The sequence below is a fragment of the Drosophila tropicalis genome, unplaced genomic scaffold (assembly GCF_018151085.1).
Source record: "Drosophila tropicalis isolate 14030-0801.00 unplaced genomic scaffold, ASM1815108v1 contig_979, whole genome shotgun sequence".
Taxonomy (NCBI): Eukaryota; Metazoa; Arthropoda; class Insecta; order Diptera; family Drosophilidae; genus Drosophila; species Drosophila tropicalis.
In genome coordinates this window covers 2,494,907-2,513,498 of record NW_027173482.1, presented here as the reverse complement: position 1 = coordinate 2,513,498, position 18,592 = coordinate 2,494,907, and the positions used below count along the sequence as shown (strand labels likewise).

The 18,592-nt window shown below is 46.8% G+C and overlaps 3 protein-coding genes across 10 annotated transcripts in view; 2 read left to right on the top strand and 1 right to left on the bottom strand.

Annotated features, from left to right (window-relative positions):
- The first annotated feature begins 5,694 nt into the window (after positions 1 to 5,694).
- Positions 5,695 to 6,396, top strand: LOC137586350 (uncharacterized). The gene has a single exon (XM_068302357.1). It carries the CDS (start codon positions 5,695 to 5,697, stop codon positions 6,394 to 6,396), a length of 702 nt encoding a protein of 233 aa, XP_068158458.1.
- Positions 6,397 to 6,419: 23 nt separating this feature from the next.
- LOC137586349 (uncharacterized) lies at positions 6,420 to 7,022 on the top strand. Its single transcript, XM_068302354.1, has one exon. The coding sequence runs from the start codon at positions 6,420 to 6,422 to the stop codon at positions 7,020 to 7,022; it is 603 nt and encodes a 200-aa protein (XP_068158455.1).
- Positions 7,023 to 9,289: 2,267 nt separating this feature from the next.
- Positions 9,290 to 18,592, bottom strand: part of LOC137586311 (transcriptional regulator ATRX homolog) — a 600,012-nt gene continuing 590,709 nt past the window's right edge. For all 8 annotated transcript variants that reach the window (XM_068302317.1, XM_068302315.1, XM_068302314.1 and 5 more), the window contains 2 exons: positions 9,644 to 9,727; positions 9,290 to 9,534 (listed from right to left, as the gene is read on the bottom strand). In XM_068302317.1, coding sequence (XP_068158418.1) covers positions 9,725 to 9,727 — 3 coding nt within the window. In that variant the 3' untranslated portion in view covers positions 9,290 to 9,534; positions 9,644 to 9,724. The remainder of the gene's footprint in view (positions 9,535 to 9,643; positions 9,728 to 18,592) is intronic.

Sequence of the window (18,592 nt, the reverse complement as noted above, 5' to 3'; positions counted from 1 at the left end):
AAGCGTTTCCCGCCAAAGCTCAGCTCTAACCGGCGTCTTGCAAGCTTTGCCATCGGGAGAATCACCCAATACGGCTTTGCCCTAGTTTTCTTGACATACCTGTTCAGCGCGTTTCGAAACCATTAGACAGCAGGGATTCTGTTTGAATTGTTTTGCCCGCGGTCATCAAGTGAAGGGCTGCTACAGTGCGCATAATTGCTATACCTGCAAGGAACGTGATGTCCCACCATCCAGCGCCACAGAGCGTCCGTCCACGAGCAACCAGATCACCAATGCTCAAAATAATTTTGCTTCTACCCCAAGCAGGAGCTCTTAGGCACTGCGATTGTCACTCTTCATCATCGCGGTGTGGAACACCATATTCGTGCGTTGATCGACTCTGGGGCCGATTCAACTTTCCTATCTGAGCGTATCCTCAACATAGGCCAGCCCCCCTTTTATTCAGTAGACGCCGCGGTTACTGGCATGGGCCAGAGTAATGGAGGATGCGCCGGCAAAGTGTCTCTGCTGATGCTGTCTTCTCCGTGTGACAGGCTGAACAAAATTGAGGTCTCCGCCCTGGTCGTATCCAAATTGTCGGGGGCCATTCCATCGACTCCAACAAGCCCGCGCCTATTGATATGATTCTCGGTGTAGACCTGTTTTCTCACATCCTCGGAGAGCGGATCAAAAAGGATATTGGTGATTTCGTCGGGCCAGAAACCATCTTTGGATCGGTTCTGTGTGGGGCGATCATGCCTGACCCTTTGGTGGCTCGATTAGGTTTCGCTGTCCGGAAGCAAAGCTTGATGTACTCCTCACCATGTTTTAGAAGGTGGAAGACCTTCCCGCAAAGCCGGAAAAGGAGGATGACGTATTCTGCGAGCGGAATTTCCAAGAGACCACCCGAAGAGGGAAGGACGGCCGATATGTTGTGTCCCTTCCGATCAAAGGTCCGGATAGCGTCGACTTGGGTCATTCAAGACCGATCGCGATGGCTCAATTCCTGCGGAATGAAACACGCCTTCTCAAGGATCCCGTCCTAAAAACGCAGTACGATGCCATATTTCAAGAATACGAGAAATCGGGCCATATGATTCGGGTGACGCCACCTCAGGATGGAAAAAACTTCTATCTACCCCATCACGCGGTGTTTAAGCCCGATAGCACCACCACCAAGGTACGCGTGGTATTTAACGCTTCGAGCCCCTCCACACGAGGCGTCAGCCTTAACAATGTCTTGCACACCGGGCCTACTTTTCAGGCCGATCTCACGATTCAGGTAATGAAATGGCAGTTCTTTCAATTCGTTTTCAACACTGACATAACGCAGATGTATCGACAAATCCGAGTCGACCCCAGGCATACCCCTTTTCAGCGGATCCTGATGTTGATGATGTCCTTGCCGGCGCTCATACTGAAGACGACGCCCGTCTCGCCATACGAGAGCTTCAAGCTGCCCTCCAATCTGCGGGCCTCCCGCTTCGGAAGTGGACTTCCAATAAGAAGGAAGTTCTTCAAGCTATCCCCAGGGAGCACCTGCTGCGAGAAGACTTTCTCGAGCTGGAAGACGCGAGCACTGCAAAAACCTTGGGAATCCGCTGGCAAACTGCCGAGGACGTCTTTTTCTTCACCGTAGTCGATCTTCAAGAGGCAGGCTCTGTCCCATATCGCTTAACTCTTCGACACCGTAGCGGACCCACCATTGAAAGAGTCGATCTCCAAGAGCCAGGCTCTGTCCCATATTGCTAAACTCTTCGACCCCGCTGGCTGGCTTGCCCCATTTGTTATCCGAGCGAAGATGTTCATGCAGCAAATCTGGCTAACCGAACGGGGCTGGGATGACGTTCTGCCGCCTCTCCTTCTGCAGCAATGGCACGAATTACCCAGGCCTCAGTCAACTCCGCATCCCCCGTTGGACTAACACCAGGGATACGCTCTCGTGGGAGCTTCATGGCTTCTGTGACGCATCACAAAAAGGCGTATGGAGGAGCCCTATATGTGTGGGTTCGGTATCGCGATCATGTAAGCGTCCATTTATTATCGGCTAAGACCCGTGTAGCTCCGGTCAAAACAATCTCGCTGCTTCGGCTGGAGTTGTGCGGAGCGGTTTTGCTAGCCGATCTCTGGGCGTCGATCGTTCCTGAACTCCCAATCCCACCTCCAACCTCGCAGTTTTGGACAGACTCCACCATTGTGTTGGCGTGGTTTAATAAACCCCCGTGTAGTTGGTCCACCTTCGTGGCCAACCTAGTATCCAGCATGTCCAAAAGCACCAGTGGCCAAAGCTGGTCACATGTGCGTTCCGAAGATAATCCCGCTGATCTGGCAAGCCGTGGAGTCTCCACGGCCGAGCTATCGTCCAGTAGCCTCTGGTGCCATGGGCCGGACTGGCTCCGGCGGGATCCCGAGTACTGGCCAACTCTCAATAATGAACTTCCAGACACCCAGCTGGAGCAACGAGTTCAGTGCCAAACCACCGCGCCCACCCTACTCGATGACGTTAGCAAACGCTTCTCGGACTATGGTAGGGCATTACGAGTCACCGCGTACATCCTACGCGTCGCCACCAAAAGGATTTCGACGCCTTCCACGGTCCACCTCACCAATGACGAATTGCTCTCCGCCGAGCGCGCCTTGATTCAGATCTCCCAGCGTCGAGAATACGTCGCGGAGATACGGGCCCTGGGTGAAAGGCGACCTCTTCCATCATCGAGCACGCTACTTAATTTAAACCCATTTCTCGACCAACATGGGATACTGCGCACCAAAGGGGTGTAAAGTTTGCATCGTTTATCGTCGACGACTGCAGACTCAAATGATGGGTGATCTCCCTCGAGAGGGCATCACGTACTCCAGGCCCTTCACCCACACGGGCTTTGAATTCGCAGCGCCTTTCGAGGTCAAGAATTACACCGGGCGTGCGTGTCTCATAACGAAGGGTTATGTCTGCGTCTTTGTGTGTTTCAGCACGAAGGCAATCCATCTCGAGGCTACCTCCGAATTCACCACTGAACGATTTCTCGCAGCCTTCTCTCGGTTTGTCGCACTAAGACAATGCCCACAGCGCATTTACTCAGACAATGGCAAAACTTTCCTGGACGCCACTAAGCTGAATATAATGAAGGCATTTCCCCAGCATATTTTATTCTGGCAGTCATTCCGCCGAGCCCCCCCCATATGGGAGGACGGTGGGAGGCAGGGGTCATAAGTTTTAAGACCCTGTTTTCAAAGTCCTCGTCTACTGTTAAGTACACGTTCGAGGAACTTTCCACTCTCCTGTGTAGAATCGAGGCGTGCCTAAACTCCGGAACACGCAATCCAGCAGGCCTTCTGCCTCCGGTGGAAGAGTGAATACCTTAAGGAGCTCCACGAACGGAATAAGTGGAAATAACCGGCTCGCAGTCTCCAGACCGGCGACCTCGTGATCGTGTCCGAAGATAACCTCCACTCCCTAGAGTGCCGCTTAGGGCGAATTGAGCGCACTATGCCCGGGGCTGACGGTCTTGTCCGAGTGGCGGATGCCACAACAGCGCGTGGGTCTATCCGAAGACCCGTAGCGAAGCTCATCCTGCTGCAAGATAACAGGAGTCCTGAGCCTAAAAATCCATAGTGACTCTTAATTCCTCTATGTTCCGTCCGAATGTCCTCGTCTCCGTGCATGTTGTTCGTTCCCTTGCATCGACTGATCCACTTTCCCCTCCGAAACTTCTTTTCGTTGCAGTTCTTCAGATCGCCTCTCCTTAGCGACATGGCCCCCACGCGTCTGCCGCACCACCGCAGCAAGCGATCGGCTCCACGCGTGGCGAACTCGTATCGAGGGGGGTTCACGCACGGGGGGTTCACGCACTCCGGCAGTGCCAACACTTCCTGAACCTCCGAGGGGAAAAGCGGCTCCGGGCGGTGCTTATAAATAAGTACTGTCCCAATTGCTTGGCACACGAGCACTCATCCGACGCGTGCTGGACTCGCCATGGTTGCCGACGATGCGGGCAAAAGCACCATACCCTGCTCCATATGGCCGACGCACCACCGAGAAAACGCTCCTTAGCCCGGCGTCGCAGCCAGTCACCCTCCCCCGGACGTGCTGCACCACCGCCACAACCCCGTGCCCGATCATTTTCCGACCGCTCCGCTTCTTCAGAAGGCGCACCCGATATCTCTCTCTTCTCTCTGCTCCACGCCAGGACGACGACTGTTATGCCAACAGCAGTCGTCCGGTTGGGCAATGGCTCGATATCCTTCGAGACCCGCGTCCTGCTCGATGCGTGTGCGGCTCAGAGCCGCATTAACCTTTCATTTGCCCGGTCCTTGGAGTTGGCTGTGACCAAAGCCGGGGTCGACCAAGCCTGAACGGCCGTCCTCGAGTCGAGGTCCGACAAGACGTTCCGGCGGAATGTTAGATTCCGAGTCGGTGTCGGCGCCGGTCAGGGAGAAATTCGCACCCTGATCCTGGCCGACCCCAATTTCTATCGGCCGGCATCGGTGTCCGTGGTGCTCGGGGCAGACCTCTATCCTGAGCTCATCCAACCAGGCTGTGTGCCCGGTCATAGCGGTACTCCCGCAGCCCAGAGCACCGTGTTTGGATGGGTCGTCTCCGGCTCCTGTGGGATCTAGGCGCTTCAGGACGCTGCCGTCCCCCATCCTACATATATCCATGGTGACAATTGCATAATGTTGCAAGGGGGGCGGTATGTTCACGCCACCGGGTGAACAGCAGTGAGCGGCGAAGAGCAGTGAGGATTGAGGAGGGTTTTTTGATCCTCGGCGGCTATGGTCAGTCTGGGGGAAGTGATTTGATTTTGACTGATGGGCATCGCCATATTACTTCAGTACGAGTTTTTTACCCGAACACCCGTTCTCTCTCAAGAATTTTTTATTTTTCGATTTTGTTATAATTTTTAACCGAAGCATCTGCGCGTGTGTATCCGTATCCTTTGAAACATAAATAAAATCATCAGTGAATTAAACGAAGTTCTCGCGCGTTTTATTTTCGCCCCCAACTCACCAGACCCAGAAGAAATTGGCACCCGCCAAGTTGTACTCCGCATATCGCTCCGCCCCTCCACGAACACTTTACATTTAGAGCCGTTGATGTTTAATAGGTTGGTTTCACATAACTCTGAAGATCATTAAGATCGGATTGAAGCAGGCAAGACGACGATGTGACTTTAAAACTGAGGTAAAGCTTAACATCATCCGCGTACATAAGCACACGAAAATGTGTCACTACCAATGGAAGATCATTTATAAAAAGAGTGAATAGCAATGGACACAAATGATTACCATGAGGTGCTCCATAGGTCACTTGGATGGTCTTAGAAAATGAAGACTTAAAGAGGACCTTTTGTGTACGCTTAGAAAGATATTGAAGAATCCAATCAAGCAAAAGGGTAGGGATGCCAAGTGTGTTCAACTTTTACAAAAGAAGAGTAGGATTAACAGAGTCAAAGGCCTTGCTGAAGTCAGTTTGCACGGCAGCCTTAAATCCTTTGATCGAGTGAGATGTAAATTCTAATAAGTTAGTAGTTGTGAAAATAAAAAGTGGCAGTAAAACATAAAGCTTAAAATAAAGTAGTCATAATTTAAAACAACAAAACGATTAAGCAGAACGAAGGCATTTTAGAGGATTCTCCGATATATTTGTTTATTATGTACGGAATTAACAACTATCTTATGGTTAAATTTTGTTATATGCTTCAACAGCTTATTATAATGATTAAGTTTGGAGCAGCCCTATATGTGTGGGTTCGGTATCGCGATCATGTAAGCGTCCATTTATTATCGGCTAAGACCCGTGTAGCTCCGGTCAAAACAATCTCGCTGCTTCGGCTGGAGTTGTGCGGAGCGGTTTTGCTAGCCGATCTCTGGGCGTCGATCGTTCCTGAACTCCCAATCCCACCTCCAACCTCGCAGTTTTGGACAGACTCCACCATTGTGTTGGCGTGGTTTAATAAACCCCCGTGTAGTTGGTCCACCTTCGTGGCCAACCTAGTATCCAGCATGTCCAAAAGCACCAGTGGCCAAAGCTGGTCACATGTGCGTTCCGAAGATAATCCCGCTGATCTGGCAAGCCGTGGAGTCTCCACGGCCGAGCTATCGTCCAGTAGCCTCTGGTGCCATGGGCCGGACTGGCTCCGGCGGGATCCCGAGTACTGGCCAACTCTCAATAATGAACTTCCAGACACCCAGCTGGAGCAACGAGTTCAGTGCCAAACCACCGCGCCCACCCTACTCGATGACGTTAGCGAACGCTTCTCGGACTATGGTAGGGCATTACGAGTCACCGCGTACATCCTACGCGTCGCCACCAAAAGGATTTCGACGCCTTCCACGGTCCACCTCACCAATGACGAATTGCTCTCCGCCGAGCGCGCCTTGATTCAGACCTCTTCCATCATCGAGCACGCTACTTAATTTAAACCCATTTCTCGACCAACATGGGATACTGCGCACCAAAGGGGTGTAAAGTTTGCATCGTTTATCGTCGACGACTGCAGACTCAAATGATGGGTGATCTCCCTCGAGAGGGCATCACGTACTCCAGGCCCTTCACCCACACGGGCTTTGAATTCGCAGCGCCTTTCGAGGTCAAGATTTACACCGGGCGTGCGTGTCTCATAACGAAGGGTTATGTCTGCGTCTTTGTGTGTTTCAGCACGAAGGCAATCCATCTCGAGGCTACCTCCGAATTCACCACTGAACGATTTCTCGCAGCCTTCTCTCGGTTTGTCGCACTAAGACAATGCCCACAGCGCATTTACTCAGACAATGGCAAAACTTTCCTGGACGCCACTAAGCTGAATATAATGAAGGCATTTCCCCAGCATATTTTATCCAGGCAGTTCATTCCGCCGAGCCCCCCCCATATGGGAGGACGGTGGGAGGCAGGGGTCATAAGTTTTAAGACCCTGTTTTCAAAGTCCTCGTCTACTGTTAAGTACACGTTCGAGGAACTTTCCACTCTCCTGTGTAGAATCGAGGCGTGCCTAAACTCCGGAACACGCAATCCAGCAGGCCTTCTGCCTCCGGTGGAAGAGTGAATACCTTAAGGAGCTCCACGAACGGAATAAGTGGAAATAACCGGCTCGCAGTCTCCAGACCGGCGACCTCGTGATCGTGTCCGAAGATAACCTCCACTCCATCGAGTGGCGCTTAGGGCGAATTGAGCGCACTATGCCCGGGGCTGACGGTCTTGTCCGAGTGGCGGATGCCACAACAGCGCGTGGGTCTATCCGAAGACCCGTAGCGAAGCTCATCCTGCTGCAAGATAACAGGAGTCCTGAGCCTAAAAATCCATAGTGACTCTTAATTCCTCTATGTTCCGTCCGAATGTCCTCGTCTCCGTGCATGTTGTTCGTTCCCTTGCATCGACTGATCCACTTTCCCCTCCGAAACTTCTTTTCGTTGCAGTTCTTCAGATCGCCTCTCCTTAGCGACATGGCCCCCACGCGTCTGCCGCACCACCGCAGCAAGCGATCGGCTCCACGCGTGGCGAACTCGTATCGAGGGGGGTTCACGCACGGGGGGTTCACGCACTCCGGCAGTGCCAACACTTCCTGAACCTCCGAGGGGAAAAGCGGCTCCGGGCGGTGCTTATAAATAAGTACTGTCCCAATTGCTTGGCACACGAGCACTCATCCGACGCGTGCTGGACTCGCCATGGTTGCCGACGATGCGGGCAAAAGCACCATACCCTGCTCCATATGGCCGACGCACCACCGAGAAAACGCTCCTTAGCCCGGCGTCGCAGCCAGTCACCCTCCCCCCGGACGTGCTGCACCACCGCCACAACCCCGTGCCCGATCATTTTCCGACCGCTCCGCTTCTTCAGAAGGCGCACCCGATATCTCTCTCTTCTCTCTGCTCCACGCCAGGACGACGACTGTTATGCCAACAGCAGTCGTCCGGTTGGGCAATGGCTCGATATCCTTCGAGACCCGCGTCCTGCTCGATGCGTGTGCGGCTCAGAGCCGCATTAACCTTTCATTTGCCCGGTCCTTGGGGTTGGCTGTGACCAAAGCCGGGGTCGACCAAGCCTGAACGGCCGTCCTCGAGTCGAGGTCCGACAAGACGTTCCGGCGGAATGTTAGATTCCGAGTCGGTGTCGGCGCCGGTCAGGGAGAAATTCGCACCCTGATCCTGGCCGACCCCAATTTCTATCGGCCGGCATCGGTGTCCGTGGTGCTCGGGGCAGACCTCTATCCTGAGCTCATCCAACCAGGCTGTGTGCCCGGTCATAGCGGTACTCCCGCAGCCCAGAGCACCGTGTTTGGATGGGTCGTCTCCGGCTCCTGTGGGATCTAGGCGCTTCAGGACGCTGCCGTCCCCCATCCTACATATATCCATGGTGACAATTGCATAATGTTGCAAGGGGGGCGGTATGTTCACGCCACCGGGTGAACAGCAGTGAGCGGCGAAGAGCAGTGAGGATTGAGGAGGGTTTTTTGATCCTCGGCGGCTATGGTCAGTCTGGGGGAAGTGATTTGATTTTGACTGATGGGCATCGCCATATTACTTCAGTACGAGTTTTTTACCCGAACACCCGTTCTCTCTCAAGAATTTTTTATTTTTCGATTTTGTTATAATTTTTAACCGAAGCATCTGCGCGTGTGTATCCGTATCCTTTGAAACATAAATAAAATCATCAGTGAATTAAACGAAGTTCTCGCGCGTTTTATTTTCGCCCCCAACTCACCAGACCCAGAAGAAATTGGCACCCGCCAAGTTGTACTCCGCATATCGCTCCGCCCCTCCACGAACACTTTACATTTAGAGCCGTTGATGTTTAATAGGTTGGTTTCACATAACTCTGAAGATCATTAAGATCGGATTGAAGCAGGCAAGACGACGATGTGTCTTTAAAACTGAGGTAAAGCTTAACATCATCCGCGTACATAAGCACACGAAAATGTGTCACTACCAATGGAAGATCATTTATAAAAAGAGTGAATAGCAATGGACACAAATGATTACCATGAGGTGCTCCATAGGTCACTTGGATGGTCTTAGAAAATGAAGACTTAAAGAGGACCTTTTGTGTACGCTTAGAAAGATATTGAAGAATCCAATCAAGCAAAAGGGTAGGGATGCCAAGTGTGTTCAACTTTTACAAAAGAAGAGTAGGATTAACAGAGTCAAAGGCCTTGCTGAAGTCAGTTTGCACGGCAGCCTTAAATCCTTTGATCGAGTGAGATGTAAATTCTAATAAGTTAGTAGTTGTGAAAATAAAAAGTGGCAGTAAAACATAAAGCTTAAAATAAAGTAGTGATAATTTAAAATAACAAAACGACTAAGCAGAACGAAGGCATTTTAGAGGATTCTCCGATATATTTGTTTATTATGTACGGAATTAACAACTATCTTATGGTTAAATTTTGTTATATGCTTCAACAGCTTATTATAATGATTAAGTTTGTCAGCTTTGGTCGTGCCCATCGCATGACTGTGTCTCTCCGTTCGTATGTCCATCTCTGTTCTACTGATTTCAGACTTGATCAACGTAAGCATTGCTCTGCCACAAAAGAGTAGACATTTCGTGCAGCCATTCCATCTCTATTGGAAAATAATACATAATGTTTATTATTTATAATTTTCACCGACATTTTAAAACGCTTACTGTTTTTAGCTACATACAGAATAAAGTAACAAAAGGGTTACTTACGTTCAAAATTTGTTCCGTTTTGCATTCATGCTTTGTTGAGAACTTTCTGGTTGCCTTTTTCTAAGTGACCGCTGCATTCGTTCACTGTATAAAGAAGAAATTTAAAAAAAAAACTTCAGAAATAAAAACTTGAATAACTGCAATTGTTGTTGAATTATTAAACTTTAAATATTATATAGGTAAATATATCAAAAAGGGGGCAGAAGTTGGACACTAGTCCACTAGTAAAAGCTCTAACCGCGAGTCGCAAAAGGTGAAATTAAACATCGATGAAAATAAGATATCCGACTTAACCAAAGCTGGTATTCCAGAGATTAGTTAAAGGAGAGGAAATATTTTGCCCAAAAGGTCTTTTGCAAAAAAAAAACTATTTAAATATCAAAGAAGCCACCCTCGGCATAGGCTTACCCTTGCAGTTCTTGACAATAATATTTTTACATGTTAAAAATCCTTTTTTTTTTAACTAAATTCATCAATACACAAACAAAACGTTTCAATTATTACTCTTTTTACACGGAGTTTATGCGTCTGCTTGTGTCTGCTGGCATGTTGATTTCGAGCAATGTCGTAGTAGGCAGCAGGCAGCTCTTCAGCAGAGTTGATTTTTATTGACTGTAACTTCTGTTCCATTTATCGGGTCTGATGTTTTATATCCAATACGCATATTTGTAAATTTCATGGCGATACTTCAACTGCTTCACCTTATTTTCTTATGTTACTATATAGTATAGTGATCCGTTACGAGAGATTTTCAAACTTGATCTCACTCAGGTACTAAAAAGCCCAAACAAATTTCAATCCGATAGCTCTTAAATGTCTCAGCAGCTATTGGGTAAACAAACTTTGACGCGGTCGAACTTAGCCCTGGCCCTCTGGTTTTTATTGAGATCAACTATTATTTTGTAGTCATCTGTTATAAAGTAGAATAAATGTGTTTGTGTAAGGGTATTGTACGATGTTAAACACAAAAACACTGATGGTAGTATTCGTTGCCGAATACCATTTTTAAGGGGCTTACAGTTTGAGTAGCTTTGATTAACTCATACTCTAACTTGTCTGTTTGAAAATAAGGCTTTTTTTTTGCAAATTCTATTATTGTATATTGTAGGGTCACATTTTCATTCGCGAAATCCGAAAAATCAGAAAGAGATTTACTGACTAGTGCTTTTACAAAAAGAAGACAATCTGGTGAATGGGTAAAAAATGTATTTTTGCAGAAAGAGATCTGTCTGCGTTTTTTGTTAGGAATTTTGCGTGAAGTACGTGTATTTTGTTATTGACACAGTTTATTTAAAAGTCTGCTGAGCGAGAAATGAGTTGTGGTTAAAAAAATGTGTGGGTTGTCATTGTTCAGGACGATAATTATATCGGCCATGGATAAATTTAGCTGCAGTTTTCCTCTGCGTTTGCTGCGGTGTGAGCCCCAGCTAGTGTTCCAACTGTTATACTGTGTAAAGCGAAATATGGTTTCAAGGTCAGGTAAAGAGAACTTGTTTTTTGGAGGGATATAGGCGGCAACGATATAAAATTTTTTTTTTTTTTTTTTTTTTTGAGTGCATTTCGACTGTGATGATATTATTCGAAAACCAACTGCCTAGTTAGACTGTTTAAGGCGATACCGCCTATTTGACTTATTGTTCAATATATTTCCGGTCAATTCAATAGTTTTCTTAGGCTCAAGCTTTTACTCAATATCGATTACATATCGATATTCGCGAACTCGATAACAATTGACATTGCAATTCGATAATAATTCGATAATAATCCATGGGCATTAGTTTCAGTAACTACCCGAATTAATCCATCGTGTCCAGGATGGACCGCAGAGACTCGTCCCAATATCCATTTGGTGGGTGGAAGATGTGACTCCTTGAGCACCACAAGAGTTCCAATACAAAGGTTATTCTCTTTCGTTGACCATTTGTTCGGACTTGCAATGAAGTGTGGTGCAGACGTAGGTTTGAAATGCCATGTGAGGCCTTCACCCGCGACATAACTATCAAGTTCCTTATCCTTCATGTGGTCGATGGCCAGACGTGTCATCTCGTCTAGCGCACGTCTACTTTCGTGAAAGGTGGTAGCATTGTCCGAGTAGAGATCAGTGGGTCTCGTTCGAGGAGAAATAAATCGCTTAAATGCTGTAATGAAAGCGTTAGTTGTTAAGTCACATACGTCTTTCAAATGTAATGGCAAACCAAGCCCTTTTAATACGAGATGTTCGAGCTTCTCATAGTGCTTGGAAAAGCTCTTTCGTTGTACGTGTTGCAGAAGTAGGCATCGTGCCGATTGTAGCTCAACAGATGTATGGAATGTTCTATCGGAAAGTGCACCTTTGCACCTAAGTCGCTCAATGAATCGGTAATAGTAGCTGGTTGCCCTTAAACCTCAAGCATTCCATGAAATATAGTAATTGGCAGGTGTTGTTTCTCAGTCGTCATGTCAGTAAAGGTTTGGCCTTGTGGTTCAGATAATGGCCATTTCGACTTAGACCTCGTGAGGATCAGTAAGCAGGTTCACTGTTCACAGCAAATAGCGAATAGTTTCCGGTATACGATCATCCCCGCTAATAGCGCTGAACAAGCATTTTAATAATATTAGCTTTAACAACACTGTGGTAGGCGCAACATTTTCGAACTCTATTTTTTCAACTTGAAATTTCATTAATCTAGTAAAGAAATTAGTTGATCTTACGGAATTAAGTTTGCCAAATGAATTGCATCCAGTTAGAATGTCATCCACGTACGAATCGCGCGCTAGGACTCTTCATAGTCCATGGCCTATTGTTTCAAAACCCGTACAGCCAAGAAGGGTGAAGGCGCCAATCCGTCGGTGACAGTTCGCAATCGATAATGCTGCAAGGGTCCATTGTTGATAGATTCTTCTGAATCGAAAGCAGACACTAAATAGATCTCTTTGAATGGGAGGCCCAATGTTAAGACGCTCATTGAGTGACACTCCGCTACTTTCTTTTCCTGATCCATCAAACACCACTCCTCAGGTGAAACATTCACTCCAACGAGGGTTCACCTAGGAATTAGGCTGGCTGGCTACGCCCCGCACAACAATAGGTGTGCGCACTTATGGCCAACTCGCTCTCCAACAATTTATCCAATGGTCAGTTCATGGACCGGGTCGACATTTATTTGGTCGTAGTCCCGAGAAGTCCGACATGAAACCATGGATGGGGTCGTCTTCTGGCCTTATAGTGGCTAACACTATGGGTACGCGCTTGCATTTAACAGAGGCAAGACAGCGCTGGCAGTGGCATATTTTCGTGGATGTTCCTTAATTAAAATTGGAACTCGAAAAGAAAGAGACGTGGACTTATGTAATGTCCACGAGGGTACCGGAGTGTTACGTCACACCACGTGCATTGCTTGCACTTGCGTTTTTTTTCGCGTTCTCCCTCTTATTCGCACAACTGCACTATAGCTCAGACCATTCAAGACTCCCCGCACACTATTCAAGCTCAATTTTTGGTCCCTTATCTTGCATGAGCTTTTCTATGGAAGTGGATCGTGTAAGCTCGGTTCCAAAAAAAAAGCTCAATGTCAATTCGCCGTAGAAATAGTGTATGCCAAATATATTCGTCTAGCTAGTAGATTTATATAATTTAATGTTTGAAACAGCGCACCCTTACTAATCTTAACACTACTATTCGGAAACCAACTGCCTAGTTAGACTGTTTAAGGTGGGACCGCCAATTTGATTTATTATTCAATATATTTGCAATTTGCATAAAGTTACAACCGGTCAATTCAGTGGTCTTCTCTAAACTTAAGCTTTTTACCCGATATCGATTACACATCGATACCAGCGAACTCGATAACAATTGCATGGTAATATGACACTGCAATTCGATAATTATCTTACTGCACTAACAATATGGAATACAAATAAAATTTCTTATATGATAACAAAAATAATGCAGTTCTTTCAAAAACATACCGGCGCCACCAGAACTATTAGTTCAGCACATAGGGAAGGCCGCTAATTTGTTCTATAATTGTCCAGGATTATCATTTGGGTAAATATCATTTGTAATAAATCCTTACGAAATCGTAAGGTAGCTTTCGCATGGTAATGCGAAAGTTAACTGGCGCCCGAGCAGGGACCGCCTCAAAAAAAAACCAATCGCGAGTGCCGGTGAAAACATCAAAAGAATAATACAAAACAAAAGTGAAAAAAGATTATGCAAGAATGAAACAAAGCCTCTGGCAGCCGCCTGACAAGACGGAGCTGTGGTGTAATTTTTTTTTAAGTTAAAGTGAGTGAAAACTGAATGGCCTCAAAAATATGAAGTGGATGGCTACCGCCTGATAAGCGGGGGGCCCGGGGTTCAAAACCCCGTTGAGGGATAACTATTCATTAAGTAACTCAACTCAGTTACCAGTGGTTGTCAGTGCGGCTTGCCCGAGGGGCACCCGGTTTGTGCGAGTGATTGGTGAATGAGGCGGTCTCTTTTTTTTTTTTTCTCCCAAAAACCAAATAAGAGTGAAAGGTGGAGCTGTTATCCACGCACTCAAACCACTGCGGCAACTATTGGTTGCGAGTGGCAATATGTTAGAATTTAAGCAATCAAACAAATAAAGAAATGTGAATAAAATAGTTTTAAGAAAATGCTTTGTCGCGATAAGTGAGTATTGGCCGCTGGCTGTGTCTTCCACCGAAAGTGTCCCCTTCAAACGGGGACGTGGAGCCACTCCTACCTAAGTAGGCTCGTAAATGGGCTAAAAGGGAAAAATGGAGCCTCCCCTTACTGACAAAGGGGGACACAGCAACAGGCAGCTCACGCGCACAACACAAAAAAATAAAACGAAATAATACTCGCTCAGCAATAAAGAAAACAGAATGACAGCAAAAAGAAACAGAAGAAAAATGAACTCGAAAATTAAATACCAACAAATAACAAACAAAAAACTAGCAATGCAGTAATGAAAGATGCAAACTAAAGCAAATTCAAGAATTTTTTTTAATGCTGACCCGAGTATATTAGACTTATGAAAAAAAAAAGAAAGGAAAAAAAACAAAAACACAACAAAACCCCTACATTGTACTAATTATTTTGAAATTTCGTTAACAGAAAAACGCTGACCCTGTAAGGAGGGACCACCACACAAACCACACCATCATTTCAATAAAACCATACTAACAACAATAACCCAGGTGAGTGAAGAGTGCTCAGATTTAGTAAAAACCTAAAATCATTCAGTACAATTATTTTGCCAAAAAAATCTATCCCTTCTTTTTTAAAAAAAAAAAATTATAAAATAAAATTTAAAAAATAAAAAGAAGAGAATTTTGTGTCATTTTTTTTTTTTTGTAATTGTTTTACTTGTAAATACTTTATCAATCAACCAACCAATTAAAAAAAAAAAAAAAAAAAAAAGAAAAATTAATAAAAAAAGTTAATTTGAAAGATATCACACTATTCCATCCTATTCTTTCGTATTGAATTCCAATTTTTTTTTTCCCTCTCAAAAAATGGACGAGATGAAAGTGGCCATTTCCACCCTACTCGCTCAGGTAGCCTCCCTTACGGAGGAGCTAAGGCAGCAAAAAGAAAAGGTGTTAATTTTAGAAGGAAAGAACTCAGAACCCGTAGTCGTAGTGGACAAACCGCTATCCAAAGCCCTAACCGAATTCGACCTAAGGCAGATAGCAACTTTACCAGATTGCGTCAAGGAAATAAGGCCCTTTACGGGAGAAGCTGCCCAGTATCCAACCTGGATCAGGCAAGCTGAATCCATAGTTCGGGATTATGAGGTAGCAAGAGATAAGCTGATATATAGAGCCGTCGTCCTCCACCTGAGGTCGAAGATAGAAGGCAGGGCGGACGAGATGTTGATCTCTAGCGACGTAGCAGATGACGATTGGCCAGAAATCAGGAAGGTCCTTGCCTCAAATTATGAGGACAAAAGGGACATAGGGACTTTAGAATATCAGATGAGTATGCTAGTCCGCGGTGATGGGAACTTGGAGGGATATTATAACAATATCAACAGGCATCTCTCTTTGATCGTAGCAAAACTCAGGAATGCAGGACACGCCAAGGGAGTGCTTGAAGCTCTCATAGGCTCGTACCGCGAAAGAGCCTTACGGGTCTTCATAAGAGGGCTACCCCAAGAAATGGCGGGGTTGATCACTGTAAATCGCCCTAGAACATTGCCAGAGGCATTTTCAATCGCTCAGGAGTTAGATAACGTCATGTACACGAAGAACTTAGCTTCCTCGACCGCTCCCGTTAGGCCACCGTACCAACAACGGGCCGTTTACCGGCAGCAATATCCACCCAATAATTTTTCCCCAAGATTCAACAACCCCGTGACCTATGCAAATCATAGGACCGCGGCCCCACACCAGCCCCCGTCGGTGTCTAGTGGCTTCCGAAGCCAACAAATTACCAGGCCGGCCATCAAAATGGAACCGGCAACCTCAAGCCAGTCCAGGACTCGATTCCCAAACCAGGGAGTGGAAGGGGGCGTCAAGAGAAGCCCCAGCGAGTCAACTAACCCCTTCAAAAAAGCACAGTATCTATTCCATGTGGAAGCACCAAACGTGTCCGATCCTAATGGATTAGACTGCGCCCCAAGGCCTATTGAGGCTCCTCCGAGTAACGAACAGTTGTACGAAGAAATGCCGACGATCGCGGTTAACGAGCGAGATGAGGGTGCAGCCCATGTGGCCCCACCGCACCCCGATGACCTCGTGATCCAAGATCAAATAAATTTTATGGGCATGGCCTCTCAAGCGTACCATACATAGAGTACGAAGATAGGAATGGGGTAGTGCGACAGTTTCTCATTGATACTGGCGCAAACAGAAACTTTATTAGTCGGGAACTATCTGACGGGGCTTCGGCTTTGCAGACCCCATTCCTAGTGCAGTCAGCCGGAGGCCCTATTAAAGTATCCAAATCTACAACCGGCCCCTTTTTCGCCCCTTTGGGCAACAACACTCAACTAACATTCTACACGTTACCGAACCTGAACAGCTTTGATGGTATTATCGGCGATGATACGTTAAGACACCTGAAGGCTAAAATTGACAGGGAACTTGACACATTAACCATTCAGCCCGGGGTAGCGATACCTCTCCTAAACCGCTTATCAACCCAACTCAATTTCCTCTTAGACGAGGACCATCCGAAAGAAGTCGGGTCCACCCTGGAAGCCCTACTCAAAAGCTTTTCATCCGTCTTCGGCCCTGTGGCCCCTGGTGGAGCCGTAGAAACCCAAATTAAAGCATCCATCCGCACCCGAACGGAAGATGCCGTTTACACCAGATTCTATCCATATCCAGTCCACATGAGACAGGAAGTTGAAAACCAGGTTACGAAACTCCTGCACGAGGGTATGATCCGGCCGTCGGAAAGCCCGTATAACTCTCCAGTATGGGTGGTGGAAAAGAAACCAAAGCCCAACGGGGAGAAACAATACCGCATGGTGATTGACTACAAAAGACTAAATGCGGTGACGGTGTCGGATAGATACCCAATCCCAGACATTACTTCCACGTTAGCTAGCTTAGGCAAGGCGAAGCTTTTTACTACCATTGATCTAACTTCGGGTTTCCACCAGATTCACATGAATCCCGCGGACATTCCAAAGACCGCTTTTTCAACCTTGAACGGAAAATATGAATTTCTTAGATTACCTTTCGGGCTTAAGAATGCCCCCGCCATCTTCCAAAGAATGATAGACGATGTACTCAGGGAGTACATCGGGAAAATATGCTACGTGTACATTGACGACATAATTGTTTTCAGTTCATCCTACGAAGACCATTGGTCGAACTTAACCACAATACTTACCAGACTTCGTGATGTAGGCCTGCAGGTGAACCTCGAAAAAACGCACTTCCTGCAGAAACAAGTCGAATTCCTAGGCTACATCGTAACGGGGGATGGCATCAAAGTCGATGACAAAAAAGTCAATGCAATCCTAAAAATACAGCCCCCAAGAAATCTAAAGGAGCTCAAGTCTTTCTTAGGTATGACCTCCTACTACAGGAAATTTATAAAGGATTACGCTAGAATCGCGAAACCGCTTACCAACCTGACGCGTGCGGGCGGTGCCCAAGTTAAATCCTCGCAATCAAAAAAAGTTTTAATTACACTAGACGAGGAGGCAATGCAAGCTTTCCGCGATTTGAAAACGCTTCTCTCCTCATCGGAGGTGTTAGCCTTCCCTGACTTTTCGAAACCTTTCCATCTCACCACAGATGCGTCAAACGTCGCCCTCGGGGCCGTTTTATCACAGATTACCGCAAACAATGATAGGCCCATTACCTATCTCTCAAGGGCACTTAGTCGGACAGAAGAAAACTACGCCACAATTGAGAGAGAAATGTTGGCAATCATCTGGGCACTGGACAGCCTCAGGACCTATTTATACGGAACCGCATCTTTAAAAATATACACTGACCACCAACCACTGATTTATGCCATGGGGAATAGCAATTTCAACGCCAAACTTAAGCGTTGGAAGTCTAGGATAGAAGAATACGACCACGAGCTAATCTACAAACCAGGGAAAGCGAACGTGGTAGCGGATGCGTTGTCAAGAATCTCGTACGACTCGCTTGAAAAATTACCAAACCAACTAAATTTGAATATCCTCGGCACCTTGGACAATGACACTGACTCATTGGCAACGGTGCACAGCGCACTTCAAGACGCATCTGATCTTGTTCCACATGTCGAGGTCCCCATCAATGCATTCAGGAATCAGATTGTCTTTGATCCCGCTCGTTCAGACTATGAATGCGTCTCACCGCATGCCGGCTTCACTCGGCACCTACTGCCCATCAGAACATTTACTACTGCAGAATTGGACACCATACTGAAGGCTTACCTTAGCCCGTCCCTAATAAACGGAATTAAAATCCCGGATACACATCTGCAGCTTCTGCAAACGTGTTACCTCGAATCATTCACGGGCTACAAAC